General features: G+C 38.9%; 2 protein-coding genes across 5 annotated transcripts in view; both read left to right on the top strand.

The window, feature by feature from the left end:
• Positions 1 to 24,064, top strand: part of LOC138620534 (ras/Rap GTPase-activating protein SynGAP-like) — a 43,825-nt gene extending 19,761 nt beyond the window's left edge. For 2 of the 4 annotated variants that reach the window (XM_069697847.1, XM_069697820.1), the window contains 16 exons: positions 501 to 654; positions 1,498 to 1,596; positions 1,703 to 1,963; positions 2,086 to 2,421; positions 2,595 to 2,739; positions 3,327 to 3,471; positions 4,190 to 4,426; positions 6,175 to 6,376; positions 7,106 to 7,296; positions 9,019 to 9,223; positions 9,828 to 10,409; positions 12,970 to 13,638; positions 13,823 to 13,963; positions 15,193 to 15,404; positions 18,398 to 18,470; positions 20,016 to 24,064. In XM_069697847.1, coding sequence (XP_069553948.1) covers positions 501 to 654; positions 1,498 to 1,596; positions 1,703 to 1,963; positions 2,086 to 2,421; positions 2,595 to 2,739; positions 3,327 to 3,471; positions 4,190 to 4,426; positions 6,175 to 6,376; positions 7,106 to 7,296; positions 9,019 to 9,223; positions 9,828 to 10,409; positions 12,970 to 13,638; positions 13,823 to 13,963; positions 15,193 to 15,404; positions 18,398 to 18,470; positions 20,016 to 20,054 — 3,691 coding nt within the window. In that variant the 3' untranslated portion in view covers positions 20,055 to 24,064. The remainder of the gene's footprint in view (positions 1 to 500; positions 655 to 1,497; positions 1,597 to 1,702; positions 1,964 to 2,085; positions 2,422 to 2,594; positions 2,740 to 3,326; positions 3,472 to 4,189; positions 4,427 to 6,174; positions 6,377 to 7,105; positions 7,297 to 9,018; positions 9,224 to 9,827; positions 10,410 to 12,969; positions 13,639 to 13,822; positions 13,964 to 15,192; positions 15,405 to 18,397; positions 18,471 to 20,015) is intronic. The other 2 variants (XM_069697829.1, XM_069697838.1) reach the window with 2 other exon arrangements.
• The window catches only part of LOC138620573 (leucine-rich repeat and immunoglobulin-like domain-containing nogo receptor-interacting protein 1), a 291,009-nt gene that overhangs the window by 39,837 nt on the left and 225,245 nt on the right, over positions 1 to 25,927 (top strand). The gene's annotated exons all lie outside the window — the stretch shown is intronic.

The raw sequence follows: 25,927 nt of genomic DNA on the forward strand, positions 1-25,927 counted from the left end.
TTTCGCCCCACAGTTGGCAATACCAACATTGCGTTGGCTTTTTTTTTTTAATATTTTTTTTATTCTTACGTAGTCATAGGAAATTAAAGAATTGCATTTCCAAACATCACCACAATATGAGCCACTGTGGGCTATTTCCTAACATACACCATGAGTCACATGAGCCGAGTCAACAGACCAACCTGCAAACAAAAGAATGGAAAATCTGGCGGTTTTAATGTTTAAAAAAAAAAAAAAAAAAATTCATTATAAAAGGATCAGACCTCAAAAATCATACTGAAATTGCAGGAGCAGGAACACAAGGCTATTTGAGCTGCAGTGACTCATGTATTATATGAAAACACCAATATAATCATATCTGAATAATGAATGTGAGTTTATCTCTTCTCTTCTTCTTCTTCTTCTTCTTCTTCTTCTTCTTCTTCTTCTTCTTCTTCTTCTTCTTCTTCTTCTTCTTCTTCTTCTTCTTCTTCTTCTTCTCCTTCTCCTTCTCTCACTAGGACACGCTTGATGCAAAGCTTCAAAGAATCCCACTCCCACGAGTCCCTACTTTCTCCTAGCAGTGCTGCAGAGGCTTTGGACCTAGTTTTGGATGAAGATGCCATAATCAAACCTGTCCACTCTAGCATTTTAGGGCAAGAGTACTGCTTTGAGGTGTGTTTCTTTTTTTTTTTCTTTTGAACCTTTTCTTCTTCATTGTTTTGCCAGCCAACTGATTAATTTATTTTTGTTTTTTTTATATAACTGTATTAATGTAACAATTCAGGTGCCACTACAAAGCCACTTCACACTTCATGCAAAAATACTGAAACATTTGGTAGCTCTGTCTCCTGTTTTTGTGTGGTTTATAAAACTGTAGAAAGTGAAGATCTGTGGGTTTTGGACAGGTAAAAACAAAACAAGCTATTTAAAAACAGCTTGGATTATTGGAAATTGTTTTGGTCATTTTTCCCGTGGTTGGGCAATTTATAAATTACAGATAAATGTATTAATTGAAAATAAATCGCTGTTGCCATCTTGTTTTTTTGGAGCCAGAGGTGACAATATTTGGATGAGTTGGGGAGGAACAAGGTGTAGATTTGATCATAGATCTGACTGAGACTGGGCACTCTCCCAAACATACCTCTGTTTGTGGCCTAATATCTAATTTTTTATGGAATTATTTTCAGAATGACCACCAAAACATGGATCAGAAGAAGTGACTTTAGCAAATGACACCGTAATGACTTCTGGAAACTATGTATTCACTTTGTATTTCATGAGAGAAGTTGACATTTTGTGAATGGGAGTCTCCGGAGCAAGGTTTTTTATAAAAAAAAATTTTTAAGCCAGCCACATTTGGCCATCAGGGGTATTGCACAATAAAGCACTTCAGCATTGGCTTCTCATTTCAAACCGGGAGACTACGTTCATTTTTATATACAGTCGATGGTTGTAGCCATATCAGAATAATTTTAATGACCATGAATACACTAAATTGGGAAGTTTTGTCTGCAGGTGACCACCAATTCAGGGACAAAATGTTTTGCTTGCCGTTCAGCTTCAGAAAGAGACAAATGGATTGAAAATCTGCAACGAGCTGTCAAACCTAACAAGGTAGATTCAGTGCAGTTGATTTTTCCCCCCCATTGATTCATTCATTATGATCCACACCCAAGTAATCGAGGGTGTAACATTAAGGACAGTTATAATGCAGTAACAGAACTCCTCGTTTCGCTTTCAGGATAACAGCAGACGGGTGGACAATGTGCTCAAGTTGTGGATCATCGAGGCTCGAGACCTTCCAGCTAAGAAACGCTACTATTGTGAGCTGTGTCTGGACGACATGCTGTATGCACGCACCACCAGCAAACCCCGAACCGACACCGTCTTCTGGGGCGAGCATTTTGAGTTCAACAATTTGCCTACCATTCGTAGCCTTCGTTTGCACCTCTACAAGGAAACGGACAAAAAAAGACGCAAGGTAAAGACGCTGTCTACGTGAGCTCAATAATGCTGTATGTATTCTGTCTTTCCTGTCACTTATTGGTCTAAAAATATATAGTATATAAATGAAATGAAAATAATGTGTTTTTGGCAAACTAGGAAAAAAGCACATACCTTGGCCTTGTCAGCATCCCCATATCCAGCATCACGGGCCGGCAGTTTGTCGAGCAGTGGTACCCGGTGATACAGTCCAGTGTTCTGTCCAAAAGCGGTGGTGTTGGAAGTGGCAAAGTGATCAACGCCTCACTGCGTGTCAAGTCTCGCTACCAGACAATGAACATCCTTCCAATGGAGCTGTACAAGGAATTTGCCGAGTACATTACCAACAACTACCGAACACTGTGTGCAGTTCTGGAGCCGCTGTTGAGTGTGAAAAGCAAAGAGGAGGTGGCGTTTGCGCTGGTGCACATCCTTCAAAGCACGGGGAAGACAAAGGTAAACAAAGGGTCAAGTGTAACCTCATAGCATGTTGTTACAGCCGACATAATTTCTCATGTTTCTTGCTGTTCTGTTTGATCTGCTGTTTTTTTTATTCCAGTACATTTTCAGTAAAAATACCCTGTCCTTTGTGTGAGTTCCAATGAACTGCAAATGTATTCTCCTCTCAGGAGTTCCTGTCAGACATGGCGATGTGTGAGGTGGATCGATTCATGGACCGTGAGCACTTGATCTTTCGGGAGAACACACTCGCTACGAAGGCAGTGGAAGAGTACCTCAAACTGATAGGTCACAGATACCTCAAGGATGCTATAGGTAAGGCTGCACATCCCTGCGTTTCATTGTCTCTCCGACGAAGGCTTAATGCTGAAATGTGTCAAAGTTTGTTTTAAAGTTTAATATGACCAGGCCGTGATAATAGAGATTTTTTTTTTTGTATTTTTATGTCAACATGTATCTCTACACAGAGAAAACCTCAAACAAATCAGTTTTGAGTCCAGAAAACTCTTCTACCCAAACATTTTCTGAAATTATGCGAATTTGAAGTTCAAAGCAAATCCAATATTTTCATGAACTATGCTCGACGAGGCTAAATTAAGTAAGTAAAGTAAGTAAGTAGTAAAAACAGCCTATGCCATTAAGTAGAAATTATTAATGATGAGATTGTTTGATCTGCATTTGTGATGTATATTTGTGACATTTTCTCAAACTACTCTTGTCTGTGATGGCCGAATTTTAGTACAGGAGAAAAATAATTTGGATCAGTTTTTATTCTCAGTAAATTCAATAGGTACAGCACATGTGCAGTTGTGTTCTGATCCACCTCTAACTGAGCTTAGAGCTGAATTTTATATTGATGTGTTTTTCAGAAATGTGATGGCAATGCGATGTTCAACTTTCAGGTGACTTTATTCGAGCCTTATATGAGTCTGAGGAGAACTGTGAGGTGGACCCCATGCGCGTGCCACCATCAGTCCTCGCTGACCATCAAGCCAACCTTCGAATGTGCTGCGAGCTCTTACTCTGCAAGATTATCAACTCTCTCTGGTCAGTTTTGCCCACATTGTGTCCCCAGAAAACTGTATATACTATGTATGTATATCTGCTCTCCATGTGTATCAATTGGTACCATTTGAGGCCTAAAACAGCCCGAGGAGTATAACTTCCTCTCTGGACTCCATTTTGCTCATTTCAGTTACTTAAATGTGCAGTGTAGGAAATTCAGAGTCTTTCTGAGTTCCCACAATTCCTGAAAGCACCATTATTTAGCAAAACTCGGTCAAAGAAAAACAAGATTTGCAACTGCAAAAATATCTAAAACAGAAAAATAAGATAAGACACTGGAAAAATATTCTATTCAAACATTTATCAAACCGTCAAAAAGATATAAAGTGAAGCAAATAATGTAAATTTATTCAAAGAAACTACAGAATTTAATAGTAAATTTAACAACTTTTAGAACACATTTTTAGTTTGGTTTAAATTAATAAGAAGCTTTGCATTTACAATTTTACAAATGTCAGATTGGCAGATTTTGCATGCTCTTAATATCTCAACAAAAATCACTAACTATAACACTGAAACTATAACTGTGTAAAAAATGTTGAATAAACACATTCTCCATTTGAGCAGGGTATGGTGGTCTGATAATTTTCCATATGTTTCAGTCGCCTGACCTTGAATTTCTGCGGGCTTCGGATAAGCCCCTGCATTTTATCTTGCCGTTCTCCTTGACAGTTGCAATAAATTGGTATTCTTGTTTCAGCATATTTCCCCGGGAGCTGAAGGAAGTTTTTGCCTCGTGGCGAGCCAGGTGTGCTGAGCGTGGAAGAGAGGATCTCGCTGACAGCCTCATCAGTTCCTCCCTGTTTCTCCGCTTCATGTGCCCGGCCATCATGTCGCCCTCCCTGTTCAACTTAATGCAGGAGTACCCCGCTGAACGCACGTCCCGCACGCTCACACTCATAGCCAAGGTGATGCAGAACCTGGCCAGCTTCAGCAAGTGAGTGCCTGTCTTCACCTGTCCTCTCACACCAGCTACACTCATTCGCGTTTAGATTTGCACACATCCAACGCCTGTGCGAGGTGAGATGCATGTCACAGAATAAGAAATAGAGGAAAAAGAGGCTTGCAGCTTTGACTGCGAGGGGTATAAACTGTTACGCACCCACAGTGAGCTCTGAGCCTTTCTGCTGCGACACATTTGTTCCTACCTTCAATTTTCACCAACATGTTGAATATTATAACAAATTCTTTTGGTTTTAAACAGACTCCTGGGATTAAGACATTAAAAGTTTGGCAGGAAGTACATGGTGGTGATTTACAAGATTTAGTTGATAAACTTTTGATATAACAACTCTAATGGTGTCACGCCTGTTACAATTTTAGTCAATCGTTTACCAACCTGGCGTTGCACTCTGCTCACATTGAGGTTTTCACTTATTAGGGTGCAACGACGAGAAATAATCCCGCACTGGGTGAGGCCAGACCCTATCTGTTTACGCTGTGAATTCGTGTCCAGTACTAGCAGGCTACTATTGAAATTAACCTTCCACTATGTTAATTATCAAGTAATCATTTAACTTAGAGAAAAACAGCAAACTCTCTCACTGGAGAAGCTGTTTTACATCGTTGCATATTAAACTTCTTTGCTTTTGAATCTGACAAAACAATTAAGCCATGATATCACGTTGGGCTTTTAGAACTTAAATGACTGTATTCCACTGGTTTCTGAAAAAAGACCAAATTTTTATATGAAAAAAAATAACTCAGATTCACTGATAACGAAAATATTCATTATTTTAACGATGGCCCATCAGCTAGAGCTTCAGGAGTCAGTGGACAATTTAGGAAAGATCAAAGAGGCCATTCACGCCTGCCGCCAAAGACCCTCTTTGAAAAGAGACCCGGGTTGAATTGGACCTTTCCTACTTGTTTTCAGGTGATCAAAGTTGTTTACTTTGGTTTTGTGAAAACAACTGAGCCAAACATTGACTGATGACAGCTGAGAGGTGCAGTTGAAAGCCACTAAACTGTCCCACAGTTGAGCACATTTTGTCAACTTACTGTTACAAAGGTCATGACTTTGACATTGAGTGTTTTTACATGCACACTAGTTTCCCAGTTTATGATGAGTGTTTTGGAGCGTGACACTTGGAGATGTTAGCTGGAGCTCTCTGACAGAAGACTGAAATACTGCGTCATATACTGTAAGTGTAAATGTGTTTGTAGGAGTTTGTAAATTCATGTTAAAACAAAAAATAATAGGTAGCTAAATGCTCAAATGAAAGCTCTAATGGCAATAGTAAGGTTAATTTTTACTGTGTCTTTATTAATAATTAGTAAATAGACAAGCTAAATTAAGCAGGTAAACTGTAAATGCAACAAAGTCTAGAAACTAAACTGAGTTCATCTTGCACATAAAATCTATGCAAATAAAACACATACTGTAGATAAACAAGAACATTGAACTTGAAAAACATCTCAATGTAACATATGAATAATACATTTAACAAAACATACACACTGAAATTAGAATGATAAAATATCAACAAGAAAGGGAATCACTGTCCAAATACCTTTAGAAAATATTATGACACCCGCTAAAGGAGATTTTAATTGACTTTAAAGATGTAAAAGTTCAACTCCTGCCATTGCAAACTGTATGAGATCTATTAATAGAGTGCAGCGTGTGTCCACCTTCTTCTTTATCTTCGTAAATCCTGTAATTGCTGTCTGTAATGTGTACAGATTTGGACCCAAGGAGGAGTACATGTATTTCATGAATGAGTTCCTGGAGATGGAGTGGGGATCCATGCAGCAGTTTCTCTATGAGATTTCCAACATGGACGCCGGAGGAAACGCTGGAGGGTTCGAGGGCTACATCGACCTCGGCAGAGAACTGTCCATGCTCCACAGTTTACTGTGGGAAGTCATGGGCCAGCTTAGCAAGGTAGGTGGAATAACTCGATGAGTAACTGGACCATTAAATTTAACATTTAATATGGTTTCCCTCTCTGGCTGAAAAATTTAGACCGTGGAGCGTTGGAGAATAATGAACTGCAGTTTTATATCCATCAGACACAGGATGAATGTAATTTGAACTGCATAAAATCGGAGGTGTAACTGGCTTTATAGTATCAAACTCTTGTGCTTGCACTGCTAATCTGTTAATTCAATAAATTATTTTCTGTAGCCGTAATATAATTAAAGTTATAAATATTCTATCCTCAGTCCTAAATTGCCTCAAAGGTTTACAGAAAGCTTTTCATTGCTCTATTCTGTTTCACAAATGACACTGACTTTTATGAATGTAGTCTTGGACCCTGGCACATTTGTCTGGGATATATTTGGCACGAGAAAATGAATTTGTATGTATTTATATATATCTTTATATTTGAATTTGAATTTGAATTCATCATCCTGAAAAATATGATCAAAGAACTGAATTTAAATCACAGGATTACAATTGGTAATATTTAACTTGAATAATTGTATTGAAAAAAAACACACAAAAAAAGCATAATTTGAGTTTGGAAGGGAATTCCAATAAACTTCAAACTGAATGGAATATTATGAAATTGAATTAATTTGCTCTTAAACTGTCCTCATTCAGGAACTCCTGTTTAGAGCCATGTGAGTTTTGTATTTTCTTGATTTTGAAAACCTGTCCATCCTGTAGGATGCTATCCTCAAACTTGGACCCCTACCACGGCTGCTGAATGATATCAGCGTCGCCTTGAGGAACCCGCAGCTTCACATGCCTACAAATCACCAGCCTGACCGGCCCAAGGACAGACTCTTCTCCCGCCCATCTTTCAATCGTGTCATGTCCTCCGACTTCCAAAGCCTTATGATGCGTGACTTAAACAGGTATCTTCCCGTGGCTCCCTGTTGTTTCATATTTTTACTGTTACTACTTCTGGACATTGACATTGGATTCAGCAACAAAGCCAGAGCATACTGATCCCTGATGTGGCTCTATCAAGACAAAGTGTATGGTCATTATTGCAAATATGCACCTAACCCCCATAAAGACACATGGGTGCAATTAGCAGTAACACACAGAAAGGCAAAGAATACACAAGGAGTGAGAGTTCAGTAGCTCAGAACAACCGTGGTGTATTTCTAAGAGCCCATAATGCCAGTGCTAATGCACCTCTTCAGGCTTTTAAAGTATTTTATCAATCAGTAAGTGCCAGCACCATCTGTTCCCAGACTCTCCCACCCAAACCTCTTTCCACTGTGTTTTAATTCATTTCAGCACTCTGCTGTTGTCAAGAGACAGTTACTCCATTACAGCCTGTTTAAATACCAACTCCTTAAGTAAGATACATAACTGAAGTAATATCAGAGGACTCTGTAGCACCTACTTTGCGTTTGTTTTGTCCCCCCCCCCCTCCCGCCCCTTAAATATTTGTCTGTTGGGGACCAAATCTGCAGCAGTAAACATGGAATTTAATGAGAATGGCTTAAATTTGCTGCAAGCAGGTTTGAGAAAACGGAGATCAAACGTCTCGGAAATTAAACCAACGTGAAGAACGACGCACGTGCCAGCACGAATCCCAGAGGTGTCACGCTATAACTGACAGGATGGAGTCATGCCTTCTCCTCACTGGGTTTCCATTCCACGTGTTTTATTACGCAACAGTTACATAATTAAACGTGTGTAATTCTTGCATACCATAAAATCATATCGACAGGAGGCTAGGATTAAAAAGTCCTGTGATTAAACCAAGGAATACTGAGTGTTGTTTCACTTGTACTCTGTGTTTCAGTCCTCAGGCCTTCATCAGGTAATATTGGATTGAATTTGATGGTCTGCAAACTGAAAAACAAATAAATCAGGTGCACATGATTGACAGTGTGCGGAAATTGTTTGGTTTCTTGTCACATTTCACAATAACATGAGAATAGAAACAGGACGATGCTCCTGTTGTTGTTTCAGATATTTTACCCTGTTCATCCTCAAAAACCAAATGAGCCACTTTGTTTACATTATTTCACTTGAAATGTAATATTTCAAATCTGACTAAACAATTACAGGAGGCACAGTTTTGCTGATCAATTTCTGATAACAACTTGTCGAAATTATCTTTCCGTAACAGTAAGGCACAAAATGACTGTCTGGGTTGGAAATAAGGTACAAAAAGAGCAAAACACATTCAAGCAAGTGGTGATTATTTTTCTAGCGTTTCCCCTTTATTCGCTTCTTTCTTTCCTATGAAATATGTTTGTCCTAGCCCTGCAGGCCTCTAAATTATTCAAATGTAATTTGAAGTGGAAAAACACTCTTTGATTGAACTATTCACACCTTAAACCCAAACAAGCTAAGATGAGAGGTTGCGTGGAGATATTGCCTCTCAAAGAACACAAAAGGTTGGGAGCCACTGGCCTACAGTTCCTCGCACTTCCTTGCCAATCAGATCTTTACTGTTCAGTCTAATTTAGGCATAACAAACTCCTATGATTATATTTCTCTTCATAAGGTTCATGTACATTATTTAAAATCAAATGGAATAATGCAAAACAATAAGGATTGCATATTTATGAGACTAGCCATTTGTAATATTTCTCTCTGGGGTGTATCTGTAGTTCCATAGACATCTCTCGCCTGCCGTCCCCCACGACCGGAGTGTCAGCTGTAGAGTCCCTCTCGTCCAATCTGAACATGAGGCGTCATGCAGAACGAGACCTCCGCTCATCGAGGGAGGTGTTCTACGTGACCCGCCCACCCCTGGCTCGATCCAGCCCCGCGTACTGCACAAGCAGCTCGGACATCACAGAACCGGATCCAAAGGTACAGCGTCAAACCATCATGTACCTGTTTATGTTCTCTCCAATCTTGATCCTGCAGATTTCTATGCCGACTCTGCATTTATTATTTGCATCCATTGTTATGAAATATATACAAAATGCGAGAATATCAAGATTGGCATCTGATTTGTCTTTGGTATCAGACCATCACTGACTAGGGTTCGATTGTACTTGTTTCTGATTTAGTCGTAGTTATTAATACTTTTAAAGATTCTTGAAATTGAAGAAGACATTATACCAAAGACTAAAATTAAATGTTATATTATAACCATATACAGTATAGTTTTTATATGTACCTGTTGAGATAAGTGCATTTATGTAGGTTAGAGTGGGATCTTAAAATGTAAAAGTATATTTGTGTTTGTTTATTGATTTATTTAAAGGACACAGTACATATTGATACAAATTGGACAGTTGGTTAAGAGACTATTTCCCATCTGTGGTTCCTTGACAGAAGTTACAAAGTCCTAAAATCCGAATATAAGAACATAAGATTCATGAAGTGTAACCTGTCATGAAAAATGTTTTAGTATTTGTGGTTATTTTTCACAAACAATGGGAGAACATAATTTTCTTGTGCCTCTCAGGTCCACAGTGTAAACAAAAGTGTGTCCATGATGGACCTGCAGGACTCTCGTATGAACAGCATTTCCAACCTGAACTCTGTGGGAGACATGCTCACCTCCTCTCAAGCCTCCATCGCTGGTCTCGGCCACAGCTTCGGGAACCTCGGCGGTCCTCTTCGCATGGGAGGGCATCTGCCGACGGGTTCTGCGGGCTCTGGTCTGAGAATAAGCCAGATGGGCCACGTAGGGGGGCCCACCGAGTCCATCTCCCAGCAACAGCAGCAGGCGGCAGCGGCCATGCATTTCCCCCTCTCTTTCCAGAACCCACTATTCCATCTGGCCGCCCAAAACTCCCCAGCTCAGTCCCAGCAGCCACCTCCTCCTCCTCTTCTCCTCGCCCCTGAGCCTGAGAATGGCCACCACGACTACCAGTCCGCCTTTGGCAACAGTGCTTTCTCCCGCAGCGAGGACTTGTCCGCCCTGCGGTCACAGAGCAGTCTGGTGCAGCCCAGCATTGTCCACTCACACAGCTACAGCGATGATTTCACCCGGCAGAATCAGAGCAATGACTACGCCTGGCACCAGCTGTCGCTGCAGGTGCAGGTAGGAATCTCTCACTTATCCTCACACAGACAGAAAGATTCTCTTATATTTTAAGAATGTGCAACAAAGATCTTCTTCTAAAGAATATTTTCTTTGCTGAAAATGCTCAATTTATCACATCACAAAATTATGAGATCGTGGTAATATAGCTTTACTATTTCAGCTGTACAGATTAATATTAAATATAATGCAGTCTGCAATTATATTTATGGACGCAATACCCTTCTATTGGAATTTATCATTTGTTATTTTACTAAAAATGGTTGACCATGCAGTCTCATGTTGCACTAACACAGTGTTTGAAACAGTCATGGAATAAAAGGACTTCTCTTCCATCGAGATAAAAATTGGTCTCCACATTTTTACTGAACTTTGCAAACAATGGCTGAAAGGCTGGTAATTTTAAAGAGAACCATTAGGTGGAGAACTTGTGTTGAATGCACAGCATTCAAAGGCTGCTCCTCATCTCAGATGCTCGCTTTTATCTCTAACTGTCTCTGTGTCATGTTTAAAATAATTCTGCTCACATTTCAAACCTTTCAAATTGAACAGTTGTTGTTTCCTGCAGATGTTGGTGGTTGCTTGGCTGTCAGACCTGTTAGAGTGTACAGTATGTTGTGCCTTTAATGACAGACATGGACGAATTAGTGGCGTCATACAGTGTTACGTCATATAAACACAGATGACATCAAAGATTAATAGATGAATCGTGTTGTAAATCAGTCTTAAACAGGGTAATTTTTGTTTGCTGTAAGTTTGTATGTTTGGGCTTGAAATTGTTATGGTTTGCAGTTGCTCGGATGCAATACCAAAACAGAGTTTTATCTCTGTTAAAAAGATTTTGATTTAAAAAAAATTTTTAATTTTTTTTTTATCCTAGCTAAATTGCTCAACATACTTAGAGCATTGCCATTTATTTATTCTTAGTGTGATTTTAACACCCCGATTAAGTTGCTGAGTTCAGATTAGCATTTGCAGTCCATTTGGTCCTTCATCCACTTTTGTTTTCACTGTGTTGACATTGATAGTTGGGTTACAGAATAAAGCTCAGATCCAAATGAAAAGCTTATGAAATGTCCCCCTCTTGAGCAGCATGATATGCAAATGTACCAGTAACGTAAGGGCTGTTGTTATGCTGCAGGCAACTGCAGCAGAATCGTTTACTCACCAGCTCTGCTGAACTTTGGAGGCTGCTTGACATCTATCGCACTGCGTGTCCTTGTTTCAACAGTGCTGTAAACTCGCTGTTGGTCAAATTGATACACTAAACATTATCAGTATATCAGCCTAATCCATCTCTGTTTTAACGTCTATACTGAATACCAGTCACGGAAAACCTTATTTTTTAAATTCATCTGAACACATTTGAACTGAAATTAAACTGTCTCTTTTTTTCTTGAGTTTGCCATTTTAAAATGAAACAGCATTTAATGTACTTTTTAGTTAGATGATGTACTCATTGGCTGCTGATCTATCACACTGATAAGTTTACGATGTCTGTGTAAAATGACAGAGTTTAATAATGCTGTCATGCAGTCTGGAGCTATTTCTGCCCTGCTGCGTGGGCTCTAATGGAACAAACATCACAAGCCTCCTGCTTATTAATACAGATGGTGTAGTCAGGACAGTGCTTTATGAATTAATGATCTGTCAGTCTATCTATCCGTCAGTACATTTATTCATACATCTGTTGTTTTACACAGCACTAACTGGTTGAGGGTTAAAGCCATTTATTTCAGACCCTCCACACCTCTGAGGTCGACTGGATCAGGTCTGCTGTCATCATTGTCAAAATAAAACATCAGCTGTCAGTTTTTATGAACCACATGTCTGGACCAAACCCAGAAAACCTGTGATCTGCTTCAACTCAAACGTCTTTTAAAATGAAAAGGCACACAAGTGTTTTCTAATGCCTTTTACTCAATGCAATTTAAAAGTAGTCATTCATGTCTCGCATTGTGGCGACAGTTTTCTAATTTTTCTTATTCTATTTTATTCTGTTTTGACTTTTTTACATTTCCGATGCCTATAATGTTGAGTTGTTGTTAACCTTTTCATAGAGGTGTTCATTTAATTAATATGTTTAGTACTAAGGTCATAATCAGTGGTGCTGCGTTATATTGAAAGATGTTTCTCATATTCGGCCGACGTCAATAGGAGTCGTAGTCTCAAACACCTGTCACATGTTACCATGACCTCAATACCAAACATATTATTGGATTTACCTATTGCCTACAGTATTACAAAAAACTGATTATGCGTTTACTTTCATCCATTCACTCTCTTCATGCATCTGTTTTTCCATCCAGGCAATTTTTTTGTGTGATTATAACATCGAATATTTTGGGATGGAATGTGTTTTTTGGGTTTTTGTTTTTTGTTATGTTTTTTTTGTTGTTGAAAAATGTGCAAATCCTACAGTTGCAGCTCATGTTGCTTTCATTCCTCTCAGTAAGGGGAGCCATACACACAGTTTGTGTGTCTTATTGGATTTTACCACTGAGTACGATTTTACACATAATAACCATTAGTGATCCTATTCCTCAATTTCTCTACTCAGGAGTCTCTCCAGCAGCAGCACATGATGGGAATTGCTTCTCAGACAACCACTGGAACAGGCACTCCCGCCTCTTTGGCTACACCCCCAACCACAGTTCATCCTGTCCGCCAGACATCCATCGCCCCGCCGGGGCACCTCAAGTCCCAGCGGTCCATTAACATTCCAGCCACTGCCACGCCTCCGAAGGTTCGTCCGCAGAGCAGGAACCTCCTCCTCGACTCTTCTGACACAAACTTCAGTGGCAGTCAGCCAAAATCACGCCAATCTCAGCAGCTGTCACAACTGCAGCAGCAGCAGCAGCAACAACTGCAGCAGCAGCAGCAGCAACAACTGCAGCAGCAGCAACAACTGCAGCAGCAGCAACTGCAGCAGCAACAACAACAACAACATCATCAGCAGCAACAACAACAACAACAACATCATCATCATCACCATCATCATCAGCAGCAGCAGCAGCAACAACAGCAGCAACAGGACGCGCAGCTGTCGGTGACGGACAGTCCAGCTCCTGGGCTCCCGTACCAGACGAGCTCCACCAAAGAGAACCAGGGCCCGCCAGCAGCTGCAGATGAGTCAACAGACACACCCACAAAAAGCACCAAGAAGTCTCAGCAAACACAACTGCAGCCACCACAGCAGCATCTGCTCAAGCCAGTCGCCAATAAACAGGTCAATCCCACGTCACACCTTCTATTCAAAGTGAAGTTTCCAAACTGTTGAGGAAAAGTATTCAGAAACATGCCTCATGAACAGATGCACACAAGATTGACATTTCTTCAGTGCAATGTGATGAATAAAATTCCGATTAAGAAAATAGACCTGACATGCCGGCTGTCCTTTGTTGTTGTTTCAGGGTTCGACCATGAATGAGCGGACGGTCGCCTGGGTTTCCAACATGCCACATCTTTCTGCTGACATTGAGAGCCTGCGGCCGGACCGTGAGGGTCAACTGAAAGAGTACTCCAAGAGTATGGATGAGTCACGGCTAGAGAGGGTCAGCATTTTTTTTCCCACCTGCTGAAAATATATATATATTCTCACTTCTTGTGATTAGTTAACAAAGAAAAAAAAGTTTTTTTTTTTTTACAGTAGTGCATGTGCGAATTCCATGCCATTATTTAAAGTGAAAACAGAGAAGAAAGAATTTACAAGATTTACAAGAAAAAGCAGCCATATGAAGCCAGAATCAGACAGTTATCAGCTTTACTATTTTTTTCTGGCCAGTGTCTTTAAACCCCCCCACCAAAAAATTCTTAAAATATGATGCACTGTAGTGCTAAATGTAATCTTAGTCTAATCTAATGTTGGCAACCAGCAGCAACTGCAAAACTCATTTAGAAATCATCATCGTAGTAATTGTAGTTTTAGGTTGTTGTGAAGAGTGTTTATCTAATAGCTGACTGTTATTTGGCAAATTAGAAGTGAATTGAAAGATGGACTGTGATTTAGTCTGAAAACACGTCTTTCATGTTTGGCAGAGAATCTTCACAGCTTTAGGAGTGGTTTCTGACTAAATAGTTAAGGTATTTGGACAAAGATAGCAGATTTACACTGTTTCATCACATGTTTTCAGTTACAAAGATTTGGATTACTATGTTTTAATATATTCTTTAAAACAGTATTTCAGCCTTGCAATCCACTTCAACCTGAATGCACATCATGGTGTCCCTGGTAGAAAAAATTACACTCTCATACACTCCGGATAGAAACTGATTATTGTACAAACTATTCTTGATGGTAAAACATAATCACACAAAAATTCTGCTTCATTTCAAATGAATTTAACATTTCAGTGATCATGCCCTGACATCATGTACACCTTGAAAAATCGGAGGCACAACCATTTTGAGCCTTCATACCGAACACAATGTTTATCAAGTGTTGGCTTCACATACCTCACCTGCACAGGGGTCATACTGTTTCAGCTGGTTCTGCAATATATAACCTTTATGTTGGAGTTTTGACAGAATTATAAATTAGTTGCATAGTTGCTCCCACAATCTTGTCCCTATTAGAAACAGTGTAGTGCTTCTTGGCACACATTTAAGCCCAGCCCAACTCCATTGCAGCTTTCTCTGCACATTTATCCAACTTGCTGCTTGGGATAAAAAGAGCTGCGTAACATACTGGTGTCTTTATTAATTAAATTAGTCACCATTTAGGAATATCTGTAAAAACCAGAGATGACATGAGTGAGGTGACATTATTTCATTCATTTTTCAGGTAAGGGAATACGAAGAAGAAATTCACTCGTTGAAGGAGCGGCTGTTGATGTCTCATCGCAAACTTGAACAATACGAACAGAGACTTATGTCGCAAGAGCAGCAGACAAGCAAGATCCTGCAGCAGTACCAGTGCCGCCTGGATGACAGTGAGCGCCGCCTGAAGCAGCAGCAAGTGGAGAAGGACTCTCAAATCAAAGGCATCATCAGCAGGTGATTAGTGTTCAGGTTGAACTAGAGCTGGCAGAAATGAGGCTGCGCCAGGTAGCCTACTGTTTGGCTTCCTCTTTTGCTTCAGATTTATCACACAAACATTTTGTAGATGAATCACACACGAGTTGCTACAGAGTTTATAAATAACCACAAAAGCTGTTCAGTAAAGCTTAAAATCCAATCTGGTTTTAAAGTAATGCCCCATATTATGATTATATCCAACTGTTTGGTGGAGTGTGATGGAATAGAACTTATGCTTTTTCTGTATCATGGAGACACTCAATAACTGTGTTACTGCAACTCATATTTATCTGACCTGGCAATAACTATTCACTGTACAACAGTTTTTGCTGTTGCAAGTTATGGACTGCAGCTTTAAAAGCAGATGTTTGAGGGTTTCTCAAAATCCCTGTATAAAGGTAGTCAAACATTACTACAGAAAAACCTCATGCAAGCTAAAGCTGGTTGAAAATGGTCTCGCTTCACTACTTTATTTACAAATGGTCCCCATTCGAAGAAATGCTGTAGCTCAAATGTCAGTCTTCACTGAACTTTAAGACCTTCACAAAATTAAGCAAAAGTTTTTCACTCAAATATAACTTGCAATATTTTGTAGGTATCGTGTTTTTAAAAAATTGTTTTACTTTTGGGAAGATGTTACTTGCTTTCTTTCAGAGAATTTAATCAGAAGATAATAGTTGTGCTGGAGCCAGGAGGCAGTTAGCATAGCTTAGCATAAAGACTGGAAGCAGGGTGAAAGAGTTAGCCTTGCTGTGTACAAACAAACAAACCAAACTAACTTGCCCTATCCCCTCAACACAACCACCCAAATGTTGTCCTTAAATTTCAGTTTTTGTATTGACTTTAACAAGTTACTGGCTACATGTTGATCAGTGAGCTTTAGAAGGGCTGATAATCTTTATGCTAAACTAAGATAATCATCTCATTTCTGTAGTTCTGTGATTAAAGTACCCTGTGGAGTTTTCTTTTTAACAAACAAAGTTTATTTAGATAAATTAATTTCCATATGTCCACATTTAGACACACCATTACATTCTCATCCACCTGCTTTAATGCACATTTTCAAAATGTTGGAAAAGTTGGAAATGCCCAACAAATTTGCAAAATAAAAAAATATATCAATAAATAAACATAACAACACATACTCCGAATATTGCAAACATATTTTTACGCAGTGTTTGGGTTGAAATGTTCATGCAAAGGTAAAACCAAAATTCAATGAAAACAAACTCAGAAAATAAATTGCGCTTCTGCTTCTCTGGAGAGATTCAAAACAGCAGGAGACTAATACATTAGATCCATGTGGAGAGATATGACTATTCACATTCCTCAGATTAGTAAAAGTCTAACAGAAATGCCATATTTGCCTTGCATTTCCTGCAGAGTTTTCCTCTTGACTCTTATTTATTGTATCTTTTTTTTTTAATGCATTGCGCCATAGCACCAGCAGTGGTAAAAAAAAAATTCCACAGGGTACCTTTAACTTGCAGACATAAGAGTGATTTAAATCTTCTCATCCAACTTTCAGACAGATGGCAAATGATTCTGGTTCCCAAAATGCGGAACTATTTTTTTCAATGTAGCTCATTTAAACATCACAACTATCACCAAAAAACATGCCCATCAGAGACAGTTCACAAAATGAAACACTCACAGCCATCTCAAAATTCGTCATTAATGGTATTATTTTATTTCAGTAACTTGACTATAAAGACAGGAAACCAAGCCAGAATAATTCTGATAATACCTACACATACTTCAGGGAACTATTACTTGGGAAGATTTATACCTATAAATATCTATACCTAATAAAATATTTGTGCATCACATTAAATTCCTTTCTGAAAGCCAAAATTTTGTACAACCAGAATATACATGGCTCACATGTTATCTAAGTTAGCAAAGGTTCTACTAATACGAGGTGCGACCCAAGAGTTCTGTGTTACATGTGTCTTTGTGACCATTTGCACATTTGCAATTTGACCTTAAACCGGAGTTGAGAGCACATCAGATCTTGTGTCAAATTTTTTGGAACGGAAAGAAATCAAAGGGAGCCAAATGCGGTGAGTAGGTAGTGGTGGGGAGCGATGATTGTGTATTTTTTAGGCAAGAAAATCATGCATTGTCAACGCGTTGCAAGCATGAGCTCAAGTTGGAGAATTGAAGGGCCATTACGCCACTGTCAGGTGGTTTGTGGTGATTGTTTTTCCTCAGATGCCTCAGACTGACAAAGTAGAGCTCAGTGTTGACAGTTTGACCCTGAGGGACAAATTCATGTTGTACAAACCCTCAAATGCCCCCCCCCCCCCTCCCACCAGAAAACCCTGGTTGTGCTCCTGACCTGATGTGTCTTCTTTGGTTGTTGGCAGTGACGTTCTGCTCCTCTTGAAACGTAAATACCACTCAAAACACCTCGGCTTCATTGCCATGGGCTTTTTGTAGCATTTCAAGGGCTTCTGTTGCGGATTTCCCGAGCTTGGCACAAAATTTGATGTCTGCTCTCTGCTGATGTGTCTGGGGAGATTGCCGACGCGCCCTGACCAGTGGTCACAAAAACATGTGTAACTCAAGTGCCGATGTTGATCAAGCAGCGTAATTTGGAATGCTTTCTCAACACAGTTATAGCTTCGCACTGCGCCCTGTACGTCACAGTGCTGCGCTCTCTTCATGCGTAGCAGGTGCAGTCTCAAAACCTTTTGATTGCACTTCGTATTTTGGTGCACACTTCACTATAGTGCATACACTCATTTCACAAGTTCTCTATCTCAACAGCTGAATCTGAACTACAGCTCTGAGTGCAGTTTAAATTCAGCTTCAGGAAGCTCTGAAGATAGTTGAATGTGCCCACAAACATTGTCAGGACCTTAATATCATCATATGGCCACATAATCCTACAGTAAATCTGAAGAACACCGGATTCATAAATCTATTTTTGTCAACCGGTATGTTTGTTTCTATTTCCCTGTTGTCAGACTCATGGCTGTGGAAGATGAGCTGAGAGGGGGTGCCATTCCTGATATTAAGCCTCGAATCCTCACAGACCAGGTTTGTGCCTGTGTCTACATCTTTTATCATCCCTATTCGCTAAACCAGTCATGTCCTAAAACAGTTTGCCTCATTCTTGCATCATATCCAGAGCATTTGCCAAAGTCAGTAAAGGGGAAAAGTTTGCCGCTGTCATACACGTCACCTACCCCCATCTTTCAAAAGTACATTTATGTCACATCTGAAATAACATTTCACCATTTTCCGCACATCCTGAGGGGAGAGTGAAAACAGTGTTCATCCTAAAAATCAAGAGTTGGAGTTATGTAGACAGGTTAATCTAGTGTGTCTCTGTGAAGGAATAGCAGGTCTTCAACACAAAAACTGAATATTATTTACCACAGAAACATTATTATTATACCACAGAACTCATTCACCATCAGACAAACCTTCACTGTGACTCACCAGCAGCGTCACATTAATTCTTCAGGGCTTGGCTTTGTGAATGCACCATGTGGGCTGAATTGTGACGCAAGTGAAGAGGCCGTGCGTGCTATGTGCCGTGTTTATGCCGACATAACTGGGGAGAAACAGTTGCCACCCTTGAAATGCACTGTCACGTTCTTTGCAGCTCTCAATATCAAGTGCAAACAGACAAAAGTGCCTCGTGAAAACACTGACCACATGTAAAAAAGTTTCTCCACCGGGCCTGCCGTGAGATTGAATCTGTTTTTACATCAGACTTAAACAAATTTTGTGAGTGATAAGAATAAATGTCCAAACTCTGCAACCAAATTTAGAGTGTAGTTATGCAGTTACGTTATGGCAAAGCAGGATTAGTGCGCAACCTGTAATTTTTGGCTCAAAGTACTGCCAGAAGTACAGAATATGGTAAATATTGAATGTTAGGGTTATTGGAGACTCATTCAAGATGAATAAAAGTGTTGAGAAATGTTATTCCTTCAGGATGGGAGAGTTTTGATATTTGCTTTAATCCCAGAGACAAATCAGAGATTTAAAGATTTAAAGGAATAGTTCAACATATGTTGATTTGCTTTCTTGACAAGAATTAGATGAGAGGACCAGAATATATCAAGTCTATATAATAAATCTACAGCCATCAGATGGTTAGTGCAGCTTAGTTTAGTTTACCACAAAGACTGGAAATAGCAAAACTGCTAGTTTAGCGCTGTCCAAATTAAGGTATCAAATTGCACTTTCCAGCACCTCTAAAGCTTATGTTACTCATTGGTTTAATCCATACAAAAACCGAAGTATGGTTTCAGTGCTGGGCTATTTCTCTGAGCTGTATGTTCCTGGAATACTCCACTGGTGGCTTTGCAGTGGGTACCAGCTTATGGCTACTAAAGTTTGACCGAATCAGGCTAGCTGTTTCCAGTCTTTGTGTTAAACAAAGCTAACCTGGGCTCCAGCTTCATATTTACCACACACACATAAGAGTGGTATCGGTCTTCTCATCTAACTCTCAGGAGGAAAGCGAATTATCGTATTTTCCAAAAAGTCGAACTATTTCTTTAAATGTGCGCCTTCATGAAGCTGTGAATGGAGAAAAGTGGTAATTGCATCTGTTTTCTCTCCCTTCAGTCTATCAGCCACGGCTATGGTGGCCACCCAGGATCCTGACTGCCAATTCCAAAGTGACCAGAGTTCATGATGGTCATTCGAGTATAAGAAGACTGATACACATGCTCCTACAAAAAAAAAAAAATCCATCAAGACAAAGCTCTGCAGTGGATCCAGCAGGACTACTGGAGGTGTCCTCTCCCAACATTCTTAAAAAATACAAATAAAAAAATAACTTTGCACATATTTAAACTTAGCCTGTACCAGAACATGACAATCAGCTTAGCATGAGGACTAATGTGTTCAGTGAATCTTCTGCACATTTTGACTGAAATATAAGCCAGTGCCACAACAAGGGCCTGTACCTTTATTTAATTGGATAGAGTAAGGGAAAGTGTGTAAAACACTGGGGATGAAGATGGATTCATGATTTTCCTTGCTACAAGCAGCACAATTGCTTCTCACTAACAAGTGGCTGCAGGCAAAATGTCAAAAAGGCTTTTTACAAGCACAATATCCCTTCATGGCAACGCCTGTGACAAGCAACAAACATGCTTTTAAATCATTTGCCATCGATAATCCTCAGATGTAGGGCCCAAACAAAGACCTATTTAGTAATTTAGTAAAATATTCTTACCACAAAAATATTTCCACTTACACAGATGGTTATATTATAGGTTTGCATCCTTCAAAGTACAGCCATCCCATCTGAAAAGATGCCAAACAAGTCCTACAATCAACTTATTACTGCTGTTAGGACAATCTGAATCTTCTCGTCGGTTTACCTTTTCCTTCGGCACAGTGTAGAGCCTTGACTTTCAATGTATAGAAACAGCATTAGTTAAAACTACTAGACTTTTTTAATAATGGAGATACTTTACAAAAATAATCTGAGATAAAAATGTGTTTTGTTCACTTTGTAATAATATTAGTAATTATGATAATGATCATGATAAAGTATATATAACCTTTCAAACAGTGGAACAAAGTGCTTCATTAAGTCACAGACATATAGGCCCAACATGAGAGACAAATAGGAGGAAAATATACACACATTGGTTAAAGGGGCACTTCTGGAGGAACTTCTGAGGAAATAACCTCGATGATACCATAGTGATCTGTGATGGACTGGCGATCTGTCCAGGGTGTACCCTGCCTTCGCCCGATGTGCGCTGGGATAGGCTCCAGTCTCCCCGTGACCCTGTTCAGGATAAAGCGGCTATAGCTAATGGATGGATGGATGGATACCATAGTGACGTTATCCTGGCTAGGACCTAGAGATGACAAAGCTTGTGTCATTAATTGGCAACCGGATATCACGCCGAAGTGTTTAATACATTAAAGAATCAGTGTCAGTGACGTTATGTCTTACCTAGGCTTTAAAAAAAAGATGCCTTCAGCACCAAAAACCACATGCTAGGTTTTGGAAAAGATCATGGTTTGGGTTAAATGGGACACACTCACAATTGGGTGAGTTTATGGCAACAAAGGTTCAAGCCTACATTAACAGGGATGAAAAGTCATGGACTTTGGCAGCATTAAATGGCTCAAAAGTAATAAATCAACATCAACAAATTTAACATCAAGACTTTTTGCCTCTCATGTCTGCCATTTTCATTGTATATCAAACTGCACAGCACTTTGGAACACTGGTTTGAAAAGTGCTATATAGATAAATTGTAATAACTATGATCATAAACAAGATGTGCACCTGGAAACAAATCATAAAATAACAAGTAGTGGATTACTCATCTGTTGTGTTTAATGTTTCTGAAGCATAGATGTGCAACAGTTCTGCATGTGCTTTTAAAATGCAAGGACGAGTAAGTCAGTTTGCTGTCGGATATTATACTAATGTACAAAAAAAACTTTGACACAGCCTTCTTATTGGAAGGCATCTTTTTTTAATCCAACCTGCTGACTCTTCCAGGTTATTTTTTTTCAGAAGAGTGTGGCATTCAGACTTTTGCATTATACAACATTAGAGTATAGAGAAAAACAGACAGACTAACAAAAAGAGGAGAGACAGTGAAAACAACAGAACAATAAGAAGTTTACAAGCAGGGATATGTAGTATATGTGCATAGGATTTGACTGCCTTACAGTCTGTGCCACAGGGCCCAATATAAAAATGATAATACAAAAAAAAAATCCTGTAAACTTTGTACATTAAATGTCTTTTTTTTTTGTAGTCAGGTGATGATTAATAAGCAGTGTGTTGGTTAACTCTGTATGTTAGTCAGAATCATTTACATTACAAATTTCATGGTTACTATATTTTATCTTAACCTCTTGCCTTCAAAAAGACATTTTCTTTCAAGATAAATATTAATGATACAAAGTTAAATGTTTATGTTACCAGAAATGTATAAAATAGCTTAATGTATATCTATTCTTATATGTAAAATGTATTCAAATCAAGGGTAGGCCTTCAGGCATGTTGAAGTTGTGGTAAAAAACTGATTCTGATATTGTTATAACTCTTAATGCTGCAATCCAGAAACTACAGTGCTGTGGTGTGACTGCATTCATGGGATGAGAGCTGATTACGTTCCCAGCATAACGCATTTCTGTTCAAGATTAGATGATATGATGAATTCATCTAATAGCTCGTCTACGTTGTGCAACCAAAACAGCAGTGGTGCTTTCAACAATGCTGGATTGCAGTTTTAAGTAGTCATCTTTTGAAATATACGTTTATTTATCCGGCCTGCATTGCAATACAGTATTTTGAAAATGTTATACTGCACTTCTGTTTTCATTTTACAAGAAGCTGCAATCCATAATCTACGACAAATGTTTTTAAAGATATGAAAAATATATAATATACCCATGTATTTCTCTGTATTAGCTGCAGTGGTACAGTGTGCTACCTCTGAAATCATGCCCTCATCTCCCTTTTGTGTTGGAACTAAAGATCCTTATCTGCTTTATACCACAACCTGAGAGGATACTTTATTCCATTTGGCTAGAAAACCGTCATTTATTTAAGAGACAATACAAACTTATAACTGCTTCTAACTAGATGGAAGAATCAGGTTTTTTTGGTTGCCTGTTTATTGCTATTTTGGGGATTTCCTGTGTAAAACTTTTTGCCATCACAGGGTCATTTCTAGAGTTCGTCCTGTTTACTATTGTATTTAAGTGCCGTTACCATTACAGTCACCCAAATCTCCTTTTAATTATGGGATGAGATTGATTGTGTTCCAGGTATTTGTCAGACTCTCAGGTGTTATAAGGAACACAGAGATATCTTTTAATATCTTTAATGCACAAAATATTGAAAAAAATTTTGGCAAGTCAGCATTAAAGATAAGTACAGATCTAAAAGCACATTAAATGAGGAGTCTGTGCCAAAGCAACTGCTCTGCTTTTATTTTGGTTGGCTCTTAGCCCTCATCGTATCCTTACAAATAGTTTATTTTAAAACCTTCTCTTATTATTTGTTACATATGAGTTTCTTTTTCTAGGTCCAAAAAAGGTGACAAATGCCCCAATGTTACTAATAATATATAAGATTCTATTAAAGTGATTTATGTTTACAGAAACATGACCTTTGTTGACCCAAAGGGGAATTACTGCCGCTTTACTGCAGCTAAAGCAGGACCTAATAAATGAAATTATATATCTTGTATATTTTGAAGAAGGGTATTTAACATCAATCAACATATTTATGTTTCTAAAATGGATGTATAGTGTTTTAGAATGAAACGAAATATTTTTCTTGGCAGCTATTATTCTGCGCAATTGACCTACTGTGTCACAAATACATAGTTGGAGGGATTTCTGACTTGAATTAGGCCTACTGGATGTAATACCTTAATTTACTTGATATTTCTTTTGAAATAAGCCATGCCCCATTGATAAGCCATACCCTCCAATCCCCTGATGTTGTATGGTGGATGTTTAATGTTGGTAGTTTTATTTATAATGGTAGTTATTGTAGGTATGATTGCGCTTGTAATTATTATTATTAGTGATTGTTATGATTTGTTTTGTTTGAACAAAGGGAATGTATTCATTTTTCAGGTGATTTTTCCGAGTGATTTAAATAAATTAATAAATCCCTACTTTACGACCTGTTATTTAAAGGGGCCACGTAAGCTACATTAATGGGTCTGAACCACAAGACGAGTTACGCTACATTTGACTTATATACTGTAGGCATATATCTGCATTGGCTTTGTATTAACTTCACTGAAGATAGACAGTATGTTGAATGTTCTGATCTCTGCCAGTGTTTCGGTTTATTATCTTCAATATCTAAGAACTAAAAGATTGTGAAAGATTGTTCTTGAGATATTGCATTCACAAGAATAGGACTGATGGATGGGACGGATGTTAGGTTATACTGATTTCCAAATTCTACTCACTTCATCCTTGAGTCCAAGTGAATGTTTGTGCCAAATTCCAAAGATATCACTTTCACAAAAATGGAAGCGATGTAAGGTCAGTGACCATGACCTCCGACCTTTGACCACCAAAATTGAATTGCTTCATCGTTGAGCCCAAGTAAACATTTGTAAAATTGTTTTGCCAAATTTGAAGAAATCCCCTCAAGGAGTTCTTGAGGTATTGCATTCAGATGGAAGTTGCATGGACGGTAGGTGAGGTCAAAGTGACCTTGCACTTTGATCTTTGACCAACAAACTAATAAGTTCATTCATAAGGCCAAACCAAAAATTGTGACATTTGAAAAAAATGTATGGGAGTGTCAAATTAGGGATCACACGTCAAAGGTCAAGGTTATTGTAACCTCAAGTCCATCCTATCCGTCAATTCTAACATTGTGAATGCTATTTCTTAGTAAGACCTTGATGGAATTTCCTCAAATTTAACACAAGGATTCCCTTTGACTCAAGGACAAACTAATTAGATGATGGGGGTTAAGATTCAAGGTCACAGTCAGTTCACATCCGTTTTCCAGATATGTCAACAATGCCTTCAACTGTGGCACAAACCTTCACTAGGAGTCAAGAATAAACTAATTACATTTTGGGGTTCAAAGGTCAAGGTCACTGTCACATCACACTGACCAATGCTTGAGAGTAGGATATCTGCGGAATGCCTTGAGGGAGTGTCTTCAAATTTTGCACAAATGCTCACTTGCATCTTGGCCTTTCTTTGGTTGTTTATTTTTGGCAACGATTAGTTCTTAAGAATAATCATCAAAGCTTTAAAAATCTGGGACAGCAAGCTTTTCCAGCTCAAGAAAGGCCTGGCCCAGTTTGCTTCTTACATTCAATAACAGAACCTCCTCTGATCCCTTAATAGTGATCTCTATCTTACAATTTAATTTAAAAAAATTTTTTTTTTATATATACTGCTAGATGTTTTGTGTTTTGTCTTTACAAATGAATGAAGGGATGAAACATTTTGAATCAAATCGTATTAAAAACAAACTGTGGCCCTACTCTGTCAACTTGCAGCTTTCTTCTGTCACAACAAATCAGTCAAGCCTTTCAAGTCACTCATCATAACCTGGTTTAGCTTTGCCTCCTGTCATTTCAACGGCTGAGCAGGTAACGAAGTGTGAGCTGCTCTCCATCAAAGAACAACGCCAAAGACTGCAGACGAAACAACTGCCTGACACAAAAGGAAGATGTCCTTCAGTTTCCTCTGGTTGTCATGCTCCTTCACGTCTGATATGCTTGTGATATATTTATGCTCATTATCTAAACTGTAAGTCTGCAGTACACCTGGTCCAGTCAGTGTTGGAATATACAAGTTTTTCTTTGTTTACCTTGAAAACGACATCAGCTCCTTTAGTAAAGTACACTGAAAAGATTTCACTTTCATAAATTGATTTGTATTCTCTATACACTGTCAAAAACATACAGAAGTAATTAACAGAAAAGAACTTGGTAACATAGGGGCTGCACAGTGGAGCAGTGATTAGTATTGTCACCTCACAGTGAAAAGGTTCCGGGTTT

This window comes from Brachyistius frenatus, unplaced genomic scaffold (assembly GCF_029030835.1).
Source record: "Brachyistius frenatus isolate BFR_SWC_R1_liver_20210118 unplaced genomic scaffold, ASM2903083v1 Contig_2, whole genome shotgun sequence".
NCBI classification, from domain to species: domain Eukaryota; kingdom Metazoa; phylum Chordata; class Actinopteri; family Embiotocidae; genus Brachyistius; species Brachyistius frenatus.